Source organism: Engraulis encrasicolus, chromosome 8, assembly GCF_034702125.1.
Source record: "Engraulis encrasicolus isolate BLACKSEA-1 chromosome 8, IST_EnEncr_1.0, whole genome shotgun sequence".
Classification (NCBI taxonomy): Eukaryota; Metazoa; Chordata; class Actinopteri; order Clupeiformes; family Engraulidae; genus Engraulis; species Engraulis encrasicolus.
Genome location: NC_085864.1, coordinates 41,055,039 through 41,074,593, shown reverse-complemented (window position 1 = coordinate 41,074,593; position 19,555 = coordinate 41,055,039). Strand labels below are relative to the sequence as shown.

The 19,555-nt window shown below is 41.5% G+C and overlaps 2 protein-coding genes across 3 annotated transcripts in view; both read left to right on the top strand.

The window, feature by feature from the left end:
* LOC134453876 (uncharacterized) overlaps positions 1–11,627 on the top strand; it is a 56,755-nt gene extending 45,128 nt beyond the window's left edge. Inside the window, exons 4-8 of the mRNA XM_063204625.1 lie at positions 2,638–2,879; positions 3,203–3,493; positions 8,372–8,690; positions 10,957–11,262; positions 11,608–11,627. Of these exons, the coding sequence (XP_063060695.1) occupies positions 2,638–2,879; positions 3,203–3,493; positions 8,372–8,690; positions 10,957–11,262; positions 11,608–11,627 (1,178 nt within the window). The remainder of the gene's footprint in view (positions 1–2,637; positions 2,880–3,202; positions 3,494–8,371; positions 8,691–10,956; positions 11,263–11,607) is intronic.
* Positions 11,628–12,513: 886 nt separating this feature from the next.
* Positions 12,514–19,268, top strand: LOC134454618 (uncharacterized). Of its 2 annotated transcripts, XM_063205712.1 has the most exons (3): positions 12,514–12,920; positions 15,584–15,863; positions 18,778–19,268. In XM_063205712.1, the coding sequence occupies exons 2-3, from the start codon at positions 15,589–15,591 to the stop codon at positions 19,244–19,246; spliced, it is 744 nt and encodes a 247-aa protein (XP_063061782.1). In that variant the 5' UTR covers positions 12,514–12,920; positions 15,584–15,588; the 3' UTR covers positions 19,247–19,268. The 2 variants fall into 2 exon arrangements, with proteins under 2 accessions (XP_063061782.1, XP_063061781.1); XM_063205711.1 differs by lacking the exon at positions 12,514–12,920 and having other exon boundaries at positions 15,565–15,863.
* Positions 19,269–19,555: the final 287 nt, after the last annotated feature.

The following is a 19,555-nucleotide window of genomic DNA, read 5'->3' as shown; positions in this document are numbered from 1 at the left end:
TTTTGGGCCACCAGACGTTGCTTGTATTGAAAACAAGCAGAAAAAAATTACTCGATATGTTTTTAGAAAAATGGGTCGACATAAACCTTTGTGCAACGCCTTCTTTCGACGTGACCAAACACAGAAAGGCTTTCGTGATTCGCTCGTTTCTCTGCATTATTTATGTCAATTGGGAAACACCAGGAAACACAGCCAGACGAGGTGACGCACCGCTATGAGAGCCTTGCAAGTGAGTTTAACTTGGGGTGACCGTCCGATCTTCCAAAGGAGTGAGTAAAACTGTGTTTTATCGGAAGTTGGCCTTTAAAAGCACAGCAAGAGTTGCAAAATGTCAGCATACTGTAGGTGCAATAGTTCAGGGGTTCCCAAACTTAACCATAACAAGGCCCCCTATCTACCAATAGATTCCAGCCAAGGCTGCCCTCACATGAGCCGTGCCACACTATTTTTTCAGTGCTCCCGGTTTACAACTCAATGTAATTGGTGCATTCTATAACCCATTCAAGTACTACAGAAAGCATAGTATACCGTACTGTATGTATGAACATTGTAAAGAATACAATTTGATGATTACACTGGAGTTGTTTAGCTTAGTTTTTGGTTTATTTTTGACTACTTTATTCAGTTGTAAGTTATTGAATTTACTACATTTTTCATTTTATTTTGCTATATATTTCCTGCTAACTTGTCGCGGACCCCCTGGCATTCCCTTGCGGCCCCCAGGGGTCCCCAGCCCCCACTTTGAAAACCACTGCAATAGTTGGTGCATTTTCCTTTTTATGTGGGTGCATTCATCTTTCTCCTTGTTTTTTTCACTCATTATTCATTAAGGTATGACATTCCTTACAGTCACACCCTAGACTGAATGTATTTAGAGGTTTGCATTGCTAAATAAAACCATTGTATGTGTGAAACACAAGTCTTTGAGTTGTCATGTGTGGTCCCATGTGAAACTGTTATTATGCATGCAACAAACTGCAACTCATAATCAACTCATATTGAAATCAATCAAGCCATCAATCAATCAAGATAATCATGAGATGAATTGTGTCAGCCACCCGACATAACCTCCTTTAGGTCCTTGAAACCACTTGAGATCCTTTGGGGGCTGACATCTAGGCCTATTTAGTGAAAAGAAAAAGACATTTTACAGTATAATTTTCTGTCCCTGGTATATAATAGCCTGCTGCAATATTAATATTACTATTATTGTTACACAATGTACAAAGCACTTGCATCATAGGAATGCCCACTGTAATGCTATTTTTAGATAGAAATAATTCAGCAGGACTTGACAAATAAGATGTAACCAGATGCTTTTGCGCAGGCTTCAACCAGTCTCCAGGTCTGTCTCTGTTTGTGGGCGTGCTCTTTAGTTCTGCTGATCATATAGCACCTCCCAGATCTGGATAAGAAGTGTCAACTTCCTGTAGAGCATATGCCTGGCATTTTTACCCTCCCTTTCTCTAAGTCTCTCAGCTGATCTGTACAACTCCAACTTGGATAGTATACAATCTCTTATTTACAAAGGTAAGTTATATTAAAGTACAACTGCAGATGGCATACATATATGTGTTATTCAAGGAAAATTGTAGTCCAATGTAGCTTTAGTTGTAGTATAATGTGTGAGTTACTAAGTCTCCTTTTCACTATTGAGACAGTCTTCCTGCATGTTATGAAAGTGAAACCATCTCACACAATTCTGAGCTCAAACTCGGACATGAAGTCCCTCAATAACAAATGAAAGCCATATGAAGGTATAAGTGATGTACAGGTATTTCGTTTGAGAATGAAGCAAATGTTAATGCCACATGACAAAGGCATGTTGAAACATACAGCACATAGCATTTGAGGTACTGTGCTTTGAGAATACAGAATACAACTTCAAATATGCCATGCGCCACAGCAATAAAATATCACACGTATTTAGGCTGCTGTGATGTACGTGTGTTAACCAAACAGTTGTGATTGTGATTGTATTTGTAATTCAATGTGTAGTCTGTCTGCTTATACAAGAAGAGGGGAAGAGGATATGTTAGCTGACCATATGTCCCATGTGGGGACAGGTATTCACAAGACAAGCATTTTATTGCCAATGTAAAGCATATAATAGCATTGGATATAAAGACAAATCCATTTGAGTCATTCCATTTGAGTCATTCCATCTTTAATCACTCTATCCCATAGAAACAGATTTTAATGAAACTAGGCATGGATATATAGTAAATCATGTGAGAGAACCATAACATTGAGTTTCCATGACTATATCACTAAGCCAAGTGTTGTTGAAATATATGTACTGAAGAGGACCAAAATGATTAAATTTCATTGGAGACACAAATATGCCTATTACAAGAGTAAGCATTTGTTGACCTTAATAACACTCACAGAGAGTATAACAATACTACAAATAATCAGACTAAAGAAAAAAAATGCTTGTGAAGTGTCATGTAAGACAGATTTCTGTGCAAAAAGGACAATAAAAGTTTATCTTATCTTATCTTGTAAATGGCATTTCTGATAGTATACAATCCCACTAGATATGTCTATGGAGCTATGGCTTGGGATAGACACACAGGCATGATGATTATGATGACGACAACAACGTCAATCGTTCTTCTGCATTTGCAATCACAGAAATCATGGAGGGTTCTACGGCTATGTATACGACTCTAGACAACTTATCTGAATCTGACTTTAAAAGATTCAGAGAGTACCTGAGTCGGGACGTCAAGGAAGGCTTTAAGCCGATCCCCTGGGGAAAACTGGAGAAAGCAGACGTGACTGACACAGTGCGTCTGATGAGGAATAGCTATGGGGACCAAGGAAGTTCGGAGCTGACAAGGGACATCCTGGAGACTATGGGATGTCTTGGGATAGCGAGGTGAGGTTATTGACGTGATGTCCAGCTTATGAATTACACACATAGACTAATAGTACTAAAGTTGGATTTGTATTGCAATCATGTAAGCAAGGTTATACCATGCAAAGTTTCATCATTGGCAGACTTCTAATTAAACCTCAGTCCAAGATCATCCAATTCCAACCAATCTCGTTCACACACACATACATACACACACACACACTCCCCCCCACCTGTCCTGCAAAATTTAATTAAATGGCAAAATAAAGGTTTTAAAAGACAAATTCTAATCATTGTCTCTTGGCTGGATGGTTGCATGTCGTTGCAGATGGTGCAAAGTCAGAACAGATGACTACAAAAACAGGCACCACAGCAGACGTGACAGACAAGCAGCTGATGAAGCTGGCCAAGTGCATGGGCGGGGAGTGGAAGCAGGTGGCCATCGGCTACCTGGGAGTGCCCAAGGAGGAGCTGGAGAGGATCCAGGAGTCGGAGCAGAATGTGGTCATGCAGCGTTATTGCATGCTGGACAAGTGGAGGAGGCAGAACAAGGGAAAGGCTGGAGTCAGGGAGCTTCACGACTGTCTGAATGAGGACGACGTTCCCAATGGTGTCAGAGACTGCCTGGAGGTTGAGGCTACGTGTGTGTGTGTGCGTGTGTGTGTGTTAGGGTGGCCCGACGTTCGTCTTTAGGGCGGACTATCCGTCTTTTCAGTGCCTTTTCCGGCACAGCATTAAGCAGGACACCTGGTTTGGTTCATTAAAATGCATGAAATTGCATCTAAGAAACGCTAATTTTCTTGGGGCCCCCAACCCCACCGTCCAAACACACAGTACAGTATGTCCGTCTTTTTACTGTTACAGAGATGGTCAGCTGTGTGTGTGTGTGTGTGTGTGTGTGTGTGTGTGTGTGTGTGTGTGTGTGTGTGTGTGTGTGTGTGTGTGTGTGTGTGTGTGTGTGTGTGTGTGTGTGTGTGTGTGTGTGCGTGTGTGTACATGATAGGATGTTTTAAAACTCACTCATAATCATGCAAATGTTTTGGCCTTTGCCTTTCAGAGATGTTGAAGAACAACCGAGCGTTCAGGACTGTTGGCAGAAACTGATCCACTTGTCAGGACAGCAGCAGCATATGGACTGAGTTGGGATTTAAATAGTTTTCCTGAGGAAAGTATGTTTTTAAGAGGTCCGCTCTCTGTAAACTGAGCATGTATATAATTTCTACGGTGCTTCAATCTCTACTACCGGAGGAAAACACATCCTTGTCATTACATCATATTCTGGGGAAGGTTATTTTTTATTTATTTATTACCAAATCTTTTATACGTGCTAATGGATTTGAAGAGGAAATACGTAAAAGTTAATTAAAAATCCTGCAACCTTCCTTCCAACACAGATGTCTTTGCTGTTTAATTGGTCTACAGCCACTGTAGAATAGAGTACCTGTCTTACGATCAGCTGATTCTGAGCCTGTTGAATCAAATTTGCTTCAGGGTTTTTATTTTTCTGAAGCACCTCTTTGGTTACCCTTTCAACCAATGTTCAATGGTGTTGATGTATTCATGTCTGTATTGTATGTATGCTATGTGTTCATTTATGTTCACCACCCTGATGTAAAAAATGTAAAATTTGAAGTCAGTAAGAATACTTGTTGGCGCTAAATATTTTCATGATAAAGTTCAAGTTTTGATAATGAAGCATGTGTTCATACTGAATCACCAGTTTTAAATGGAGGAGGAGGGCTATGTCTTCCATCATCTGCTTTGGCCTTAACCCTATCCGGGTGCCCGCACCAACTTTGTTGTTGTATAATTCCTTAACGACTTAAGCTATGACTACAAATAGGTTTTCTGATAGGTATGTCCGACCAGAAATCAATGATCAGAATCTCATTATTGTTCCTTTTCATATTTTCTTGTTATTTCCATTAGCATCAGACACCTTTGTGAGCATTTAAGTGCTCTGAAGCATATAATTATTAAAATATAAGTGCATTACCTACATTTGACGGAAAATACAATATGACGATTTTTGGCATTAAAATCAGATAATGATGTCATAATGACGTCATAGTACCAACTAATGACACCGAAATGATGTAATTCATAGATTTCCATATGTAGACCATCTCCCTCAAGTTTGGTGGTCATACGGTATTCCGTTCATGAGTTATGAAGGGGGGGGGGGGGGTCAAAATCTGAATAATAGTATAGGGGGAATCTGCAGCTGGTCAGCTTGGCACCACTCAGTTATGTCCCCCACAATGCTCAGGTACTCCCTCTGCTGTCCATTCTTGATACACTCCACAACGATGTCAGAACATGTCACTGTGATGTCAGACAAGTTCTGTTTTGAAGTGAAGTAGCCAGTATAGGCTACTTACCAGTTTCAGGCAGAAAACAGTGGCATCTTCATGTTGGCTATTGGCCTAAGCCACTGCATGGAACATGCACTCGTTTTGAATGCATTGACATGTTCAATATTCGTAGGCGTGGTCTCAGCTTGTGCATGTGGGGACGACAGCTGTACCTGAGGTCTGTGTTGTATAGAATAAACACTAGGCCTACATGAGAGACCACCGTTCCCTGCAGCACACCTACCCTGCTGACCACATACTCTAGTTGGCCTGGAAAACTGGAGCCGTTTGATGAGCTCATCCAGAGGATCCCTTTTTTTTCTTGTTTGCTGGGGCCCCGATTTGGACATAAGAAGATTTCCGCGACCACATATTACAAACAGAAAACATTTTTCTATGTATTTTTTTTAAATACACCTACGTTTTAGTAATATTCCTACATTTTAATTTTAAGTTCACAGGAATATATAAAAACATAACCAACGCACAAATGAATAGGCCTACTGTTACCAGACTGTTGAGCCTAGTAGTGTCCGATGTATGGAATGCTTATTAAATAAAAGCACATGTTAAGCCTGGTAGTGTCTGTGCACCAGTCACTTCTGTCAGCCACCCCCTGTACCTCCATGACCCCTCTGGGGGTCCCAACCTGCACTTTGGGAAACGACAAGGGTCGCCAGTATCATCCACAACATTGCATTGTCACTCAATAACAGAAGCAACTGGATGGTGTTGAAAGCACTGGAGGAATAATAATAAAAACATGATTCTAACAGCTCAGCTTTGTCCAAGTGAGATACAGAATAGCATTCACCAGGATTAGACATACTGTATGTCAGTTATGTACCACCTCATCACTTTTTTAAACACACTCCAACTGTCTGCTATGTAGGGTGCATTCAGGTAAATTGGGCCACTTTTTGGCAAATTCAGAAAGACTGATGAAATCTGAGGAAGATAATCATTAAATTAACCGTAGTATGTACAGGTTAAGGTGGTATTTCCTGCTTGGCGTTTGCCTGACGCACCTCCTCCAGTGCACTTGGGTCAGATGCAAGGTCCTCAGCTGGTGCCACCTTTCTCTGATGTTTCGCCCCCTAGCCAGAACATCTCCAGGTGGGGGGGCAAGCGGTTTGGGACGTCTCCCAACCACTCCCTGCATCTGACCCTAATTGGGTGTTTGACCCCATCTACCGTCCTTCCTCCTCAGCCACAACCAGTAGCTTGCCTTCTCCGCCTCTTCTGCAAGCTCCTTGGTCGCTCGCTGCAGACTTGCCCCTGTTGTTCCGACAGCGCGGAGAAGCTGGATCGCTGACCTGCCGACGAAACCCCTGCACCCAACCTCCACTGGATGTATGGATGCTGCCCACCCTGCTTCCCTGCACTCCGCTGCCAGCTTGTTGTACTCAAGCCGCTTGAACTCATGAGCTGATGGTATCCCTTCTTCCCAAGGAACAGTCAACTCAATGATGAGGACGTGTTTGACAGCTCCGGACCACATCACTATGTCTGGCCTTAGGCTAGATTATTAGATTGTCGAAAATTAGTTACTTATAAGCTTCAATTTCATGGCAAAAAACAATGTGATTAATGTAAAAAATATGCATTTATACAGGTTTAGTGACAGATGTACTGAATGGGAAAAATGCATTCAGGTAAAATGGGCCACCTATTCATTCCAATGGTAAAATTAAGAATTCGACAAAAGAAAAACAAAATTAGTGATGATTTCCATATTTTTCCATTTTTATTTTTGTTTTCAACACATCTGTTCCCAAAAAGCTATCACAGATTCATTAAATGGGCTTCCCTGACACCTCCCTCTATTAGACACCCAATAAGACACCCAATGCTTATCCGGCCCAATTTACCTGATGGCCCAATTTACCTAAACGTACCCTACCATTATGTTTTTAAAACAAACTGCTATTCTCTGTCATGTATTATCTCATTAATTCTCAACATACTCCAATTGTCCAATACTCTGATTAGTATAATTCAACTCATCCTCTCCTTACTCCAGCTCTTTTTCTTTATATCAGTTAATGCCAGATAACTTTTCTCAAATCATTTATGTTGTTCTCTGACAGCTGTGTGCATGTTCCTGTGTGGGCCTGTACTCTGCCCCTACGTATGTTTGCACCGCCCACATCTGGAGAGGAAGTTGAGCCGTGTAAGCTCACTTCCTACATTCCATGGACAGCCAGTGTGTTAACGTCTTCGTGTGTCATGTTAATGCTCATCTGTCAAAATAGGATCTCCAAACTTGTTCTTTGGAAAAGGTAGGTGATACAAGGTCATAGTTCATTAAATATCTGAACTCTAGACTGCTGCTCATCGCTTTGTTTTATGCAAAAGGTGCACAATTACAGCCGGGTTCAGATAAACGATTTAGTGCATGAGAAACTTGTGTTGATACTTACAGACTGTGAAAGTTTTAAGAAAACATGTCAAGGCAATCCTTGTAGGATTTAATTCTCATTTTACTGTATGTAAACGTAGCAGATACATAGCATACAGCAAGACCACACTGACACACCAAACACCGCAGAATCACACACATGCAGGTACAGGAAGGGCACTGTCTGTGTGTGTGTGTGTGTGTGTGTGTGTGTGTGTGTGTGTGTGTGTGTGTGCGTGTGCGTGACGTGTGCGTGTGCGTGTGCGTGTGCGTGTGCGTGTGTGGCCTGGCCAACCTCTACCACAAGTAGAGAGTTACTTGTGCACAATCCCTGGTGCTGAACAAAAAGATTACGTATTTTTGCAAAAAAGGTTCGCACACTTTGGATTTTTTCTTCTTGAAGTTCTTTTTTTTCTCTTTTTATTTATTCATTGGCCATGAGGTTTCGACCTCTCGGTCTTCCTCAGATTCCTCTGAGGAAGGTCGAAACGTCTGGTAGGTCTGAGGAGGTCGAAACGTCATTGCCAATGGATAAATAAAAAGAAGAAAAAAGTAACTGAAAGAAGAAAATATCCAAAGTGTGCGAACCTTTTTTCCAAAAATATACAACCTCTACCACAAACCATCACATTGTAAGCTAAAAGGGTGTTAGTGTGACCCGTGTGACTGCTGTAACAACGTAGATGAGCAATTGTGTTTCACATTATAAAGGCATTTAAACTCCTTATTCTCTTCTGCTAGATGAGCCATTAGCCCAGACCATTTGGTGAAGTGAACAGCCAGATGGAAGCTGCCTTAGTGGAGGAGTGGAGGCCTGAGCTCATCCAGAGGGTCACAGCGGTGATGCCCATAGCAGACCAGCTCCTCTCTCAGAGGTTCATTGGCCAAGAGACCTACGCCAAAATCCAGGCTGCTGCCACCAGTCAGGACAAAATGAGGCTCCTGTTTGATGCCCTTCGTTCAGCTGAGGCTCGGGGAAAGCTGGCCCTCTACACAATCCTACAGGCAGAGGAGCCTCATCTAATGAAGGATCTGAAAAACAGACATTCAGCAACCAACCATTCAGAGTTTGGTAAGGGCACAGTCAGCTGTTACTAGGTTACTGGTTACCTCTGACACTGAGAAAGTTGAATGTTGATGATCTGACACTAGCAAATTCAGAAACGAGTACAGTGGTAGCAATATGTATTTCATCCTTTGCCCACTAACAAAGAAAGGATCAGTCTATAATTTGAATAGTACCATAGGTGTATTCTAACATGGAAAGATAGAATATTTTTAACAATCCTGAAAATAACTTTCAAGAATATTAATTGATTTGGCCCTGCCGTGGCAAACCGGTAGGGCACCCATCTGCCATACGGCCGACCCGTGTTCGATTCCCGGCCCGGGTCATTTGCAGACCCCTCCCCATCTCTCTTCCCATTCGCTTCCTCTCAAGCTATAGAGCTTGAAAGTGACGTCACTTCCCCCAATTTCATGGGACCTCAACAGCGTTTTTAGCCGAAAATCGTAGCATGTAATCCAATGGCGGTATTAAAATGGCATTTTGATCCCCTTCGAGTTGTGCCACGAGCTCCATATATGTTGTTTCTGATATTTTTGCTTAATTTTTCGTACGAACCCCCACATTTTTTAGAAAGCTGTGTTTCTTCACATTTTTCATGCCGACGGTCTCGGAACAAAACATTGATACTTCTGCATGAATAATCTTTATCTATCATCTTAAACAGCATATTTGTAGCCCAGCGCATATCATGACTGAGATCAGAAGATATTTACTCGCTACCACGTTGTTAGATGGTCAGCTTAGGTCCCGTGAAACGCGGAACTAAGGGGCGGGACTTTCGAGCTCTATCCTGTCAAATAAAGTCGTAAAAGACCCAAAAAAATCTTTTAAAAAAGAATATTAATTGACTTGCATGTAATTGAGAGACATGAGAAGGAAATTATTTTCCCTTTTCCTGGCAGACCATCTCTCATTTGAGTTTTGCAGCTTTACCTTGGAAACTGGAAGCTTCTCTTCCCTTCACAGGATTTCTACCGGATTAAGGTCTTGGGCCATTTCAATGAGATCCTATTAGCCACTACTGTATCTTTTAGATTATTGTTATGTTTGGAGACCCATCCATGATACATCTTAAGGAGGGAAGGAGGTTGTCACTCAAGATTTTAATATTCAATTGTCTGTCCATCCTTTTTGTTCATGCTATGAAGTTGTCCTGTGGCCTGGCCAGACAATCATCCTCTTGCAATGATGTTACCAACTGCTTGATTGGTGGGGATGGTTTTCTTGCGGTCATAAAGTACAGTATGTTGCATTTCTCGTCCTCCGAAAACATCAAGTTGAATTAATGCCAAACACTGAAAGTTGGTTACCACAGCACTCTACAATCATTTTCTCAATTATTCAGACGTTCAGATGCGGTGTTCTCTACAGCAGCAGTACCTTGCGCACCTATACTATTTTAATCCATTGACATGTTAGTGTTCCCAATAGTTTTCTCAGTGACTGTGGTCCCAGGTACCATGAGATCATACATCTCCTGTGTATTTCTAGGATGAATTGTCATTGCTGTCATGATACTTACCTGTAAATCCCACAAAGTGAAATCTTGTATGGATCCCCAGACTGAGGTTCCATTCCATGTCAATTTACACGACTCCTTGTTTTTCTACACTGGCCCAGTCAATTGTCTACTATATCACTGTATTACTGTACTATCTATATGGCGGTCCAGTCTCTAAGGAAAAAAAGGAAACAAACCCAAAACAACAACAACAAAACAACAGCACGCCCCTTAAAACTAGCGGCCCACCAGCAAAATGACCTGCCTGCCAGATTACAGTCTAGACCTGGACTGAAACATGGTGAAGCCTTTCCAAAAATAAATGTTCTGTAGGCTATATGAAGGTGTTCCTGTTTTGTGCAATTACTGTGAAAAAAGGCACTTTTGACAAGAATCATGATTTAAATGAATTCTGCATAAAACATACAATCAGTGTAATAAATATTTGATGCCTTGCTGATTTTATTGGATTTCCTAGTTTGTAAAAACAAAGAAATGGTCAGTCTAGAATTTGAATGGTAGGTCTGGAGTCTGGAGATACACTAGACTATCAAAAAGAAAATTCAGAAAATAAATGTAAAATACCGGTCGAAAGTCAAACATCCACATTTTTCCAGTTATTTATTGCAATTCCAGACTTATAATTCATCTTCTGTGAATACATCATATGAAGTTGATAACATTGTTCTAAAGCTGATAAGATGATCCACTGTTCTGCCAAAAATCACAACTGTTGTCTCTTGACTGGATATTTGCATGTTGTTGCAGATGGTGCAGCAAAGTCAGCGAAGATGACTACAAAAACAGGCACCACAGCAGACGTGACAGACAAGCAGCTGATGAAGCTGGCCAAGTGCATGGGCGTGGAGTGGAAGCAGGTGGGCATCTGCTACCTGGGACTGCCCAAGGAGGAGCTGGAGAGGATCCAGGAGTCGAAGCAGGATGTGGTCATGCAGCGTTATTGCATGCTGGACAAGTGGAGGAGGCAGAACAAGGGAAAGGCTGGAGTCAGGGAGCTTCACGACTGTCTGAATGAGGACGACGTTCCCAATGGTGTCAGAGACTGCCTGGAGGGTGAGGATACGTGTGTGTGTGTGCGTGCGTGCTGTGTGTGTGTGTGTGTTAGGGTGGCCATCCGTCTTTTCAGTGCCTTGTGCGGCACAGCATTAAGCCGGACACCTGGTTTGGTTCATTAAAATGCATGAAATTGCATCTAAGAAACGCTAATTTTCTTGGGGCCCCCAACCCCACCGTCCAAACATACATTATGTCCGGCTTTTTACTGTCACAGAGATGGTCAGTCGTGTGTGTGTGTGTGTGTGTGTGTGTGTGCGTGTGCGTGTGTGTGTGTACATGATATTATAGGATGTTTTAAAACACACTCATAATCATGCAAATGTTTTGGCTTTTGCCTTTCAGTGATGTTGAAGAACAACTGAGGAAACTGAGCGTTCAGGACTGCTGATAGAAACGGATCCACTTGTCAGAACAGGAGCATTGGACTGAGTTGGGATTTAAAGAGGTCCGGTCTCTGTAAACCGAGCATGTATATAATTTCTACGGTGCTTCTATCTCTACTACCAGAGGAAAACATATCCTGGGGATAACACCATATCCTGGGGATCAACTTGATTTTATTACCAAATATTTTATACTTGCTAATGAAGGTGAATAAAAATAAGCAAAAGTTAATTAAAAATCCTGCAACCCTTCCTTCCAACACAGATGTCTTTGCTGTTTAATTGGTCTACAGCCACTGATTCTGAGCTAATTTACGTCAGGGTTTTTATTATTTCAGAATCTATCTATCTATCTATCTATCTATCTATCTATCTATCTATCTATCTATCTATCTATCTATCTATCTATCTATCTATCTATCTATCTATCAAAGGTTAATCATTTAGAGATGCTAAACTAAAGACGGCAGAACAGCTTGCTCTTGATTCTTGATGTAAACTATATAGAGGTATTGTACTTAGGCCTACATAATTTACTTATAATGTACTTTTGACAACTTTGGTGAGTGCTTCAATGTTCTCTGTAAATTAAAATGTTTTACAATTTGTTACGATTTGTAACAACTCCATTGGCTGAACTTACTGTAAATATTGGTGTGCCTTTGGCATAGCTGTTACAGTTACTGTATAATTATGTGATGCTATGTTGCTCAATGATGGTGCTCATGAAGGCCTAATTGTAACCCCTAAGGTGTTCATGTTTTTTTACATAGGAGGTGCTCGGGTCAATTTGACCCAGGCATATAGAAAAATTGGGTTGGGTTAGCAATCACTAATTCTTTTTTATTCATGTTCCTCACAACATGCCATCATGGCACTGCATATGATAACGTAAGTAACACACACTAAACCCCTCCTTCACCAGCCATGCAGTTTCCGTTATCACAAAAAAAACACCACCAGTGAGACCCACAGAGGAAGAGGGAGAGAGGAAGAGAGCAATACAGCTGCTGAAGTAGAGCCACTGAACTGAAGACCTGGTCGAAGACAGACATGCTATTAGACATTGAGGCAGAGTGAGCGAGTGACCTTACATTGCAATCGTTTCCCTTAAAGGAGGACCCGAATACCCACAGTTGAGCTTTCCGTTAATCGTGGTCTTTTTAGCCCAACTGCTTTCTTATCTCATCAAAACATCCATTCCCCTTTCATGGCGAATTTTGGGCAAGCCTGGCAAGTTTAAAGGACCATTTTTGGATTATGAATGACAAGGTAAGACAGTAATTGCAATATAGGCTTATGATTAGAGATTTTGTAGACTTTGCTATTTTTGGAAGGGTATGTCTGTAAACACTTTACTGGAGAGCACAGATACTAGGGAATAGAATCCACACTAAAAAAAACAAAAGCAAACACCTTCTTTGTGCCATTGTAGCATTTTGTCAACTTGGAGTAGTCAATGCCACCAAAAATAACTTTCAGTTATACAGTATATGCACATAAAACTGTATGTAGACAAACTCACTCAGGCCAACGATTCATTTACTTTACTTTAAGCAGGTAACTGATTACTTGAATGTAGAATGTAGGCCTATTTCTCCCTCTGTCCTGAGTTACACCTGACGTTTCAAACATGACAGTGTACCACAGTCACAATAGTTTCAAACATGACAGTGTACCACAGTCACAATAGTTTCAAACATGACAGTGTACCACAGTCACAATAGTTTCAAACATGACAGTCTGTGAGTATCTGCGACTGTTACTCATTGCAGTTTATCATAGACTGCTCCTCTGTCATGCCTGGCTCAGCATTATGTCAAGTTAAGAGAAATAAAGCTAAAATGAATTATGTGAGATCCTCCAAGTGACAAATAAGTATGTAGCCTACTGGAAACTGTGGTTAATGTGGGAGTGCATGTCTCCCACCCAATGGAGGCACCCTCAATCAAACACAATAGAGCAGTGGTTCTCAAACTTTTTGTGTGAAGTACCACCCAAAAAAATATTGAGCTCTCCGAGTACCACCTTGACAACCAACATTAGAATATCGCAACAAAGGCCTTCCATATTCACTTTTGCCAGTCAATACAGGAGAGGTTCATAACGGTATCAACAGCTACAGTCACATTCAGTGCAAGTTTGTTCTTGCTTGCCTAGTATTCTGCATTGTGTTTTCAGATTCATACAGTTCAATATTACAAAATGTGAGACCAAAGAGACATTTTCGACAGCAACAACTTGACCAGCCTTCAAATCAATGCACAACAAAATGATCTTCCAAGTACCACCAGAGATGTCTCAAGTACCACCAGTGGTACGCGTACCACAGTTTGAGCACGACTGCAATAGAGCTTCCGCTTAACTTGTGGAATGCCCCTAAGATGGCACAGTTTCAAACACTAAGGAATTGATTGAAAATGTAGCACAGAGCTCTGTGACACATATGACGTGGCATTGTGACAAGGAGATTAATTTAATTATTTTCTGGACATCTAACTGATGAATAAAACTATGTGATATATACTATGTATTGAAAACTGTGGTTTGTACAAGTATACGACGTAGGTCCTACCACACATTGAGTCACGCTAATTAGTGACACCCCATAATGTGCAACTTCCTTAATAATTGCATGACCTGCCACTGCAATGCTCGTCTGTATGTGTGTTGTCTACAGATGGATTTATATGTGAAAAGCAAATGTAGAAGTTAGCTTTGTCAGACCACAAATGACTATATAGCCTATATATAATACTGTCAGTATTATGACACATTGTGCATCCTTTGGAGAAAAGGTCATATTTTTAGCTGGGTTTGCTATGTTTTTTTGGAAGCTTTACTAAAACACACTTCCTTTGCACTTGCGAAACAGGAAACCTGAAATTGCAGCTGCATCATTGAGTCAGACTTTCTGAAGTATTGCTCTTTTTTGAACAGATCAGGGTAGCCTATTGATTTTGAGAAACAGTATGAACCGTAGGCCTATATCATCTCACCAACCACATACGGCAGGGGTGGGGAACCTTTTTCATTCGAAGGGCCACTTCAAATTCATCCGAGGGTCGTAAAAGTCCTCCGAGGGCCGTATTTTGAACACAAACCAGGATTTCCCCCTTCACTTTAGGCCAGTGTTTCCCAACCTTTTTTGTCTCGCGTACCCCCTAAACCTCTTTGTTGTGCTATGAGTACCCCCTAATTCATGTTCTACATCGCTTTCTCTGTCCTAATGTGACTGCTCCATACATTTGTTATTATAAGAACATCTTTCCAAGTACCCCCTGCAGTGTGCTCGCGTATCCCTAGTGGTACACGTACCCCTGGTTGGGAAACACTGCTTTAGGCTTATATTGAAGGCAGCCACCTTTTAAACAAACACCACCTTCTCTAGGTTCCCTGAATATAACTTAATTGTATTGCAAATGCATTTTCTAAGATTCCTTGACAAAATATGTCATATTTCATGTTAAGCTGAATAACATTAAAATTATATCGGGGGCCAGATAAAATGGCCTCAAGGGCCGCAAACGGCCCTAGAGACATAGGTTCCCCACAACTGACATACGGCATGGCGCCTATGTGTTGATGGCGAACTATAGCTTGACATCCATCTATAACCTACTGTACCTTTTGATCTCATTAGCAAAAACCTAAAGATTTTTTAGAGACTGATTGATTTAGTTCTGTCCAGGCGAAACTCATTTGCAGTTAATGTTCATGATGATGATTATATATATATTTTTTTACTGCATATTGAATCAATGGCAACAGCAGAAGAAAGAGAACACATTCAGAAAAACTGATTGACTTGGTTCTGTATGCAATGACTAATTGAAGTTAACAGTGATTACAAGTACAAGGCTGCTGCTGCTGCTGCTGCTGCTGATGATGATGATGATGATGATGACGACTTTATTGTGCATCTCTAATGGCAGAAAACATGGATGACCCCACACTCATATTCAACATTCTAGATGGGTTGTCTGAATCAGACTTTAAAAGGTTCAAATCATACCTCAGTAAACCAATCCCGGGGGGCTTCACACCGATTCCATGGAGCAAACTTGAGAAGGCAGACGTCACTGATGTGGAGCGTCTCATGAACAACCATTATGGAGACACAGAGGGCAGCATGGAGATGACGAGGCATATCATGAGCATCCTTTACCCACCAGGGAAGAGCTCACAAGATGTGTCTGCTGCATCCAATGGGAGGTGAGATGGTCATTCATAATTTATAGAACTTAAAAGTGGGAAAAAATTGTAACACATACTTTGAAAATGTTAAGCCTCAACTCACAGCTTAACACAATTCTGACAATGATCAATTCACTCCTAACGCTGAAGACACTGAAGAAGGCTTAGGCCGAAACGTCTGTCTTTCCTGCTAACCCAGTAGATTAAAACGGCAAGAATTACACCTTTAAAAAATATAGCTGCAAGCAGCAATGCGGGGCCAAGCATTAAACTTGCCAAAGTCGCCACGGCAACAGAAGGAACTGCAGCGCCCCCTTTGGCCCAAATCTCGCCAATGTTGGTGTGCATTCCTTGGTGGGGAGTGTGCTCACATGAACCAAGTTTATTTTGAATCCCTTAAAGGGCTGACAAATATAAGCTCACTTCCTGTTACCTATTGGTGGCGCTAGAGAGTTTGAGCTGGGAATCTGGATTGTTTTTGTGGGAGGTCATGGGATTGACTAGTATGTGTGCAAAAAATAGCTAAAAGAATCTGACAAACGGTTGCTGAGATATGACCTCACTTCCTGTTTTACCACTTTTATGACAATTTTGATTGGCTGTCACCTCCAAACGATAAGAGGTATCAAAAATTCTTTGGATACCCTAATGCCTATCAGTCTGAAGATGATGTGTACCTTTTTGCTGGTCATTCTGACAAAAATTGTGTGACAAGTAGCATTTTATTGAATTTTACAAAATTCAAAATGGCGGAATTTCCCTTCTGTGTTTACATAACGTTATATAGTGCGTTGGATTCGGCTTGGCCCAAGGATTCTAGTGATAATAATATATTTTACATTGTGCACATGGTTTAAAAGCTACAGGCAAAAATGTAGCTAAAATTTTGACCTGTTGGTGGCGCTACAGAGTTTGAGCTGGGGGTCTGAATTTTTTTTCAGTAGGTCATAAGATGGACATCTATGTGTGTAACAAATCCTAGCCGAAACCGACAAAGGGTTGCTGAGATATGACCTCACTTCCTGTTTTGCCACTTTTACAACAATTTTGATTGGCTGTCACGGCTAAACGATAAAAGATATCTAATATTTCTTGAGACCATATACAAACCTCAGTACAGAGATACAATATACCGAATTTCGGGCGAAATGGTCAAAAATTGCGGGAAAAATAGCATTTTTATTGAATTTTACAAAATTCAAAATGGCGGAAAAACTATCCAGGCAAAAAATGACGTCATAGGGTGCGTTGGATTCGTCATGGCCCAAGGCTTCCAGGGATACCAGGTTTATGAAAATTGATCCAGCGTTTCAAAAGTTACAAGCAGAAATGTACCTGCGACTTTCACCTGCTGGTGGCGCTAGAGTATTGGGGCTGGGGACCTATAACTCGCTGTGGGTAATGTTGATGCTGCCTCAAATATGTGTGCCAATTTACAGCATTTTTCTATGTATGGTTCTATGGGCTACCATAGACTTACAGTGAATTTTACAAAATTCAAAATGGCGGAATTTCCCTTCTGCGTTGACATAACTTCATATAGTGCGTTGAATTCGGCTTGGCCCAAGGATTCTAGTGATAATAATATATTTTACATTGTGCATATGGTTTAAAAGCTACAGTCAAAAATGTAGCTAAAATTTTGACCTGCTGGTGGCGCTACAGAGTTTGAGCTGGGGTTCTGATTTTTTTTGTGGTAGGTCATGGGATGGATTACTATGTGTGGACACAATCCCAACCTAATTCAACAAACGGTTGCTGAGATATGACCTCACTTCCTGTTTTGCCACTTTTACAACAATTTTGATTGGCTGTCACGGCAAAACGATAAAAGATATCTAATATTCCTTGAGAAAAAATAGCATTTTTATTGAATTTCACAAAATTCAAAATGGCGGGAAAACTACCCTGGCGGAAAATGACGACATAGAGTGCGTTGGATTTGTCTTGGCTCAAGGATTCCATGGATACCAAGTTTATGAAAATTGGCCCAGCGGTTCAAAAGTTACAAGCAGAAATGTACCTGCAACTTTGACCTGTTGGTGGCGCTAGAGCGTTGGGGCTGGGGATCTATAAATTGCTGTGGGTAATGCTGAGCCAGGCCCGAATGTGTGTGCCGATTTACAGCATTTTCCTACGTACGGTTCTATGGGCTGCCATAGACTTGCAGAGGGATAAGAATGGTGACTAAATAATAATAATAATGAAGAAAACCTACTAACTCTATAGGGGCCTTCGCCAGCTTCGCTGCTTGGCCCCTAAAAAAATACTAAACATGAACATTGCTGTTTGCCCGCACCAGAAGACCTTGTAAGAAACAGTTGGGAGTTGAGAGCACTTTCTAAATTCACTCCTCAATTCACTAGCCTGGGCGAATAGCCGACTGTTGACTCCGTCAATCAGTCTAAGCCATGAGGAATCCGTCTCCGTGGACGATGGGAGATAGTCTGATCTTACTCTTCATCATCTCTAATCATTTAACTTAATTGAAGTTCAAAACTCAAATTAAAACCCATATTGTGCTTTATTAGCATGCCTGTTACGTTATAGCGTCGCAAAAGCATACAAATAACAAAACGAAAGTGTGAATACAGTTACCTTAACCAATCAGTAACGGAGCTCGCGGGTGAGTTCTACGTCACCACTCTCAACTGTTTGCTGATTGGCGAAACACTGAGAGAACCGAGCTCGAGGCTTTTGCCAGACGATGTGCGGAGTCAAAATCTTTGGGTGGAGTACAGAGGATGGCATCGCGAGGCTATCAATTCACTCCATTATAACAACTTTATACACATTTGTTGACGCTATTTACACCAGTACGTAGTGTGTCCATACTTTCATTCCGCCATGGTACACTTATACCAAGTTTGTACAACAATGTAATGTAATACTAGTCACATGAAATTCATTCTTAGGGTTTCCATGTCAACAGATCTGGTGATGGCCAGGAGGGGGATAAGAAAGAAGAAGAGAAGGAAGAGGAGGAGGTGGAAAAGGAAGATGACGACAACATCATTGGCATCACCCATGTAGCCAACGCCACGAAGATGCCAGTGAGGGTGTACTTCAGTGAAGAGATCATTGAGACCGTATTGGTCACCAGCTCAGACACATGGTGGCCATGGCAAGACAAAAAAGTCCTTTTCAGACCCAACTCTTGCGACCCCTACTTATGCGTTCCGGCAAAGACATACGAGATGCTTTTAAAAAGAGGACCCTTTTACGTCAGCATCTTTTTAGAGAGCAGCAGTGCCAGTGGTGAATGTGCAAAGACTATCGCCGAGAATGTTTGCATCCCTAACAACAGGTCCTTCATTATTACAAAAAGACACACGTTTGAGATGCAGAAGTTTGGAGCCAGCATTTGGAAGGACGAGCAGGGTAAAAACCATACCCCCTGAACAGAGTTAAGTAGTGTGTAGCACTTTTAGAGATTTTTTTTAGAGATGTACCAGATCCTGATTTTTAGGATCCTGCCGGATACCGGAGCCACTGCTTAAGATCCTGCCGGAGCCGGAACCGGATACCGGATCCTACGAAAGGGTTGAAACACATAGCCTACTCGCACACGTGGGCCCTTTTTGTCATGTTGGCTCAAACTTTTTTGACTGAAAAGCCTCGGGCACCGGATCCGGATCCCGTGAAAAACCCTATTATCCTGCCGGATCCGGAACCGGATCTTGGATCCTGTGCATCTCTACTTTTTTTTA

Excerpts from the sequence above, each read along its gene's own strand:
- LOC134454618 (XM_063205711.1), top strand. The coding sequence starts at position 15,577 with ATGGCAGAAAACATGGATGACCCCACACTCATATTCAACATTCTAGAT. Across the intron at positions 15,864-18,777 it reads TCTGCTGCATCCAATGGGAG|ATCTGGTGATGGCCAGGAGG; the intron begins GTGAGATGGTCA and ends CCATGTCAACAG.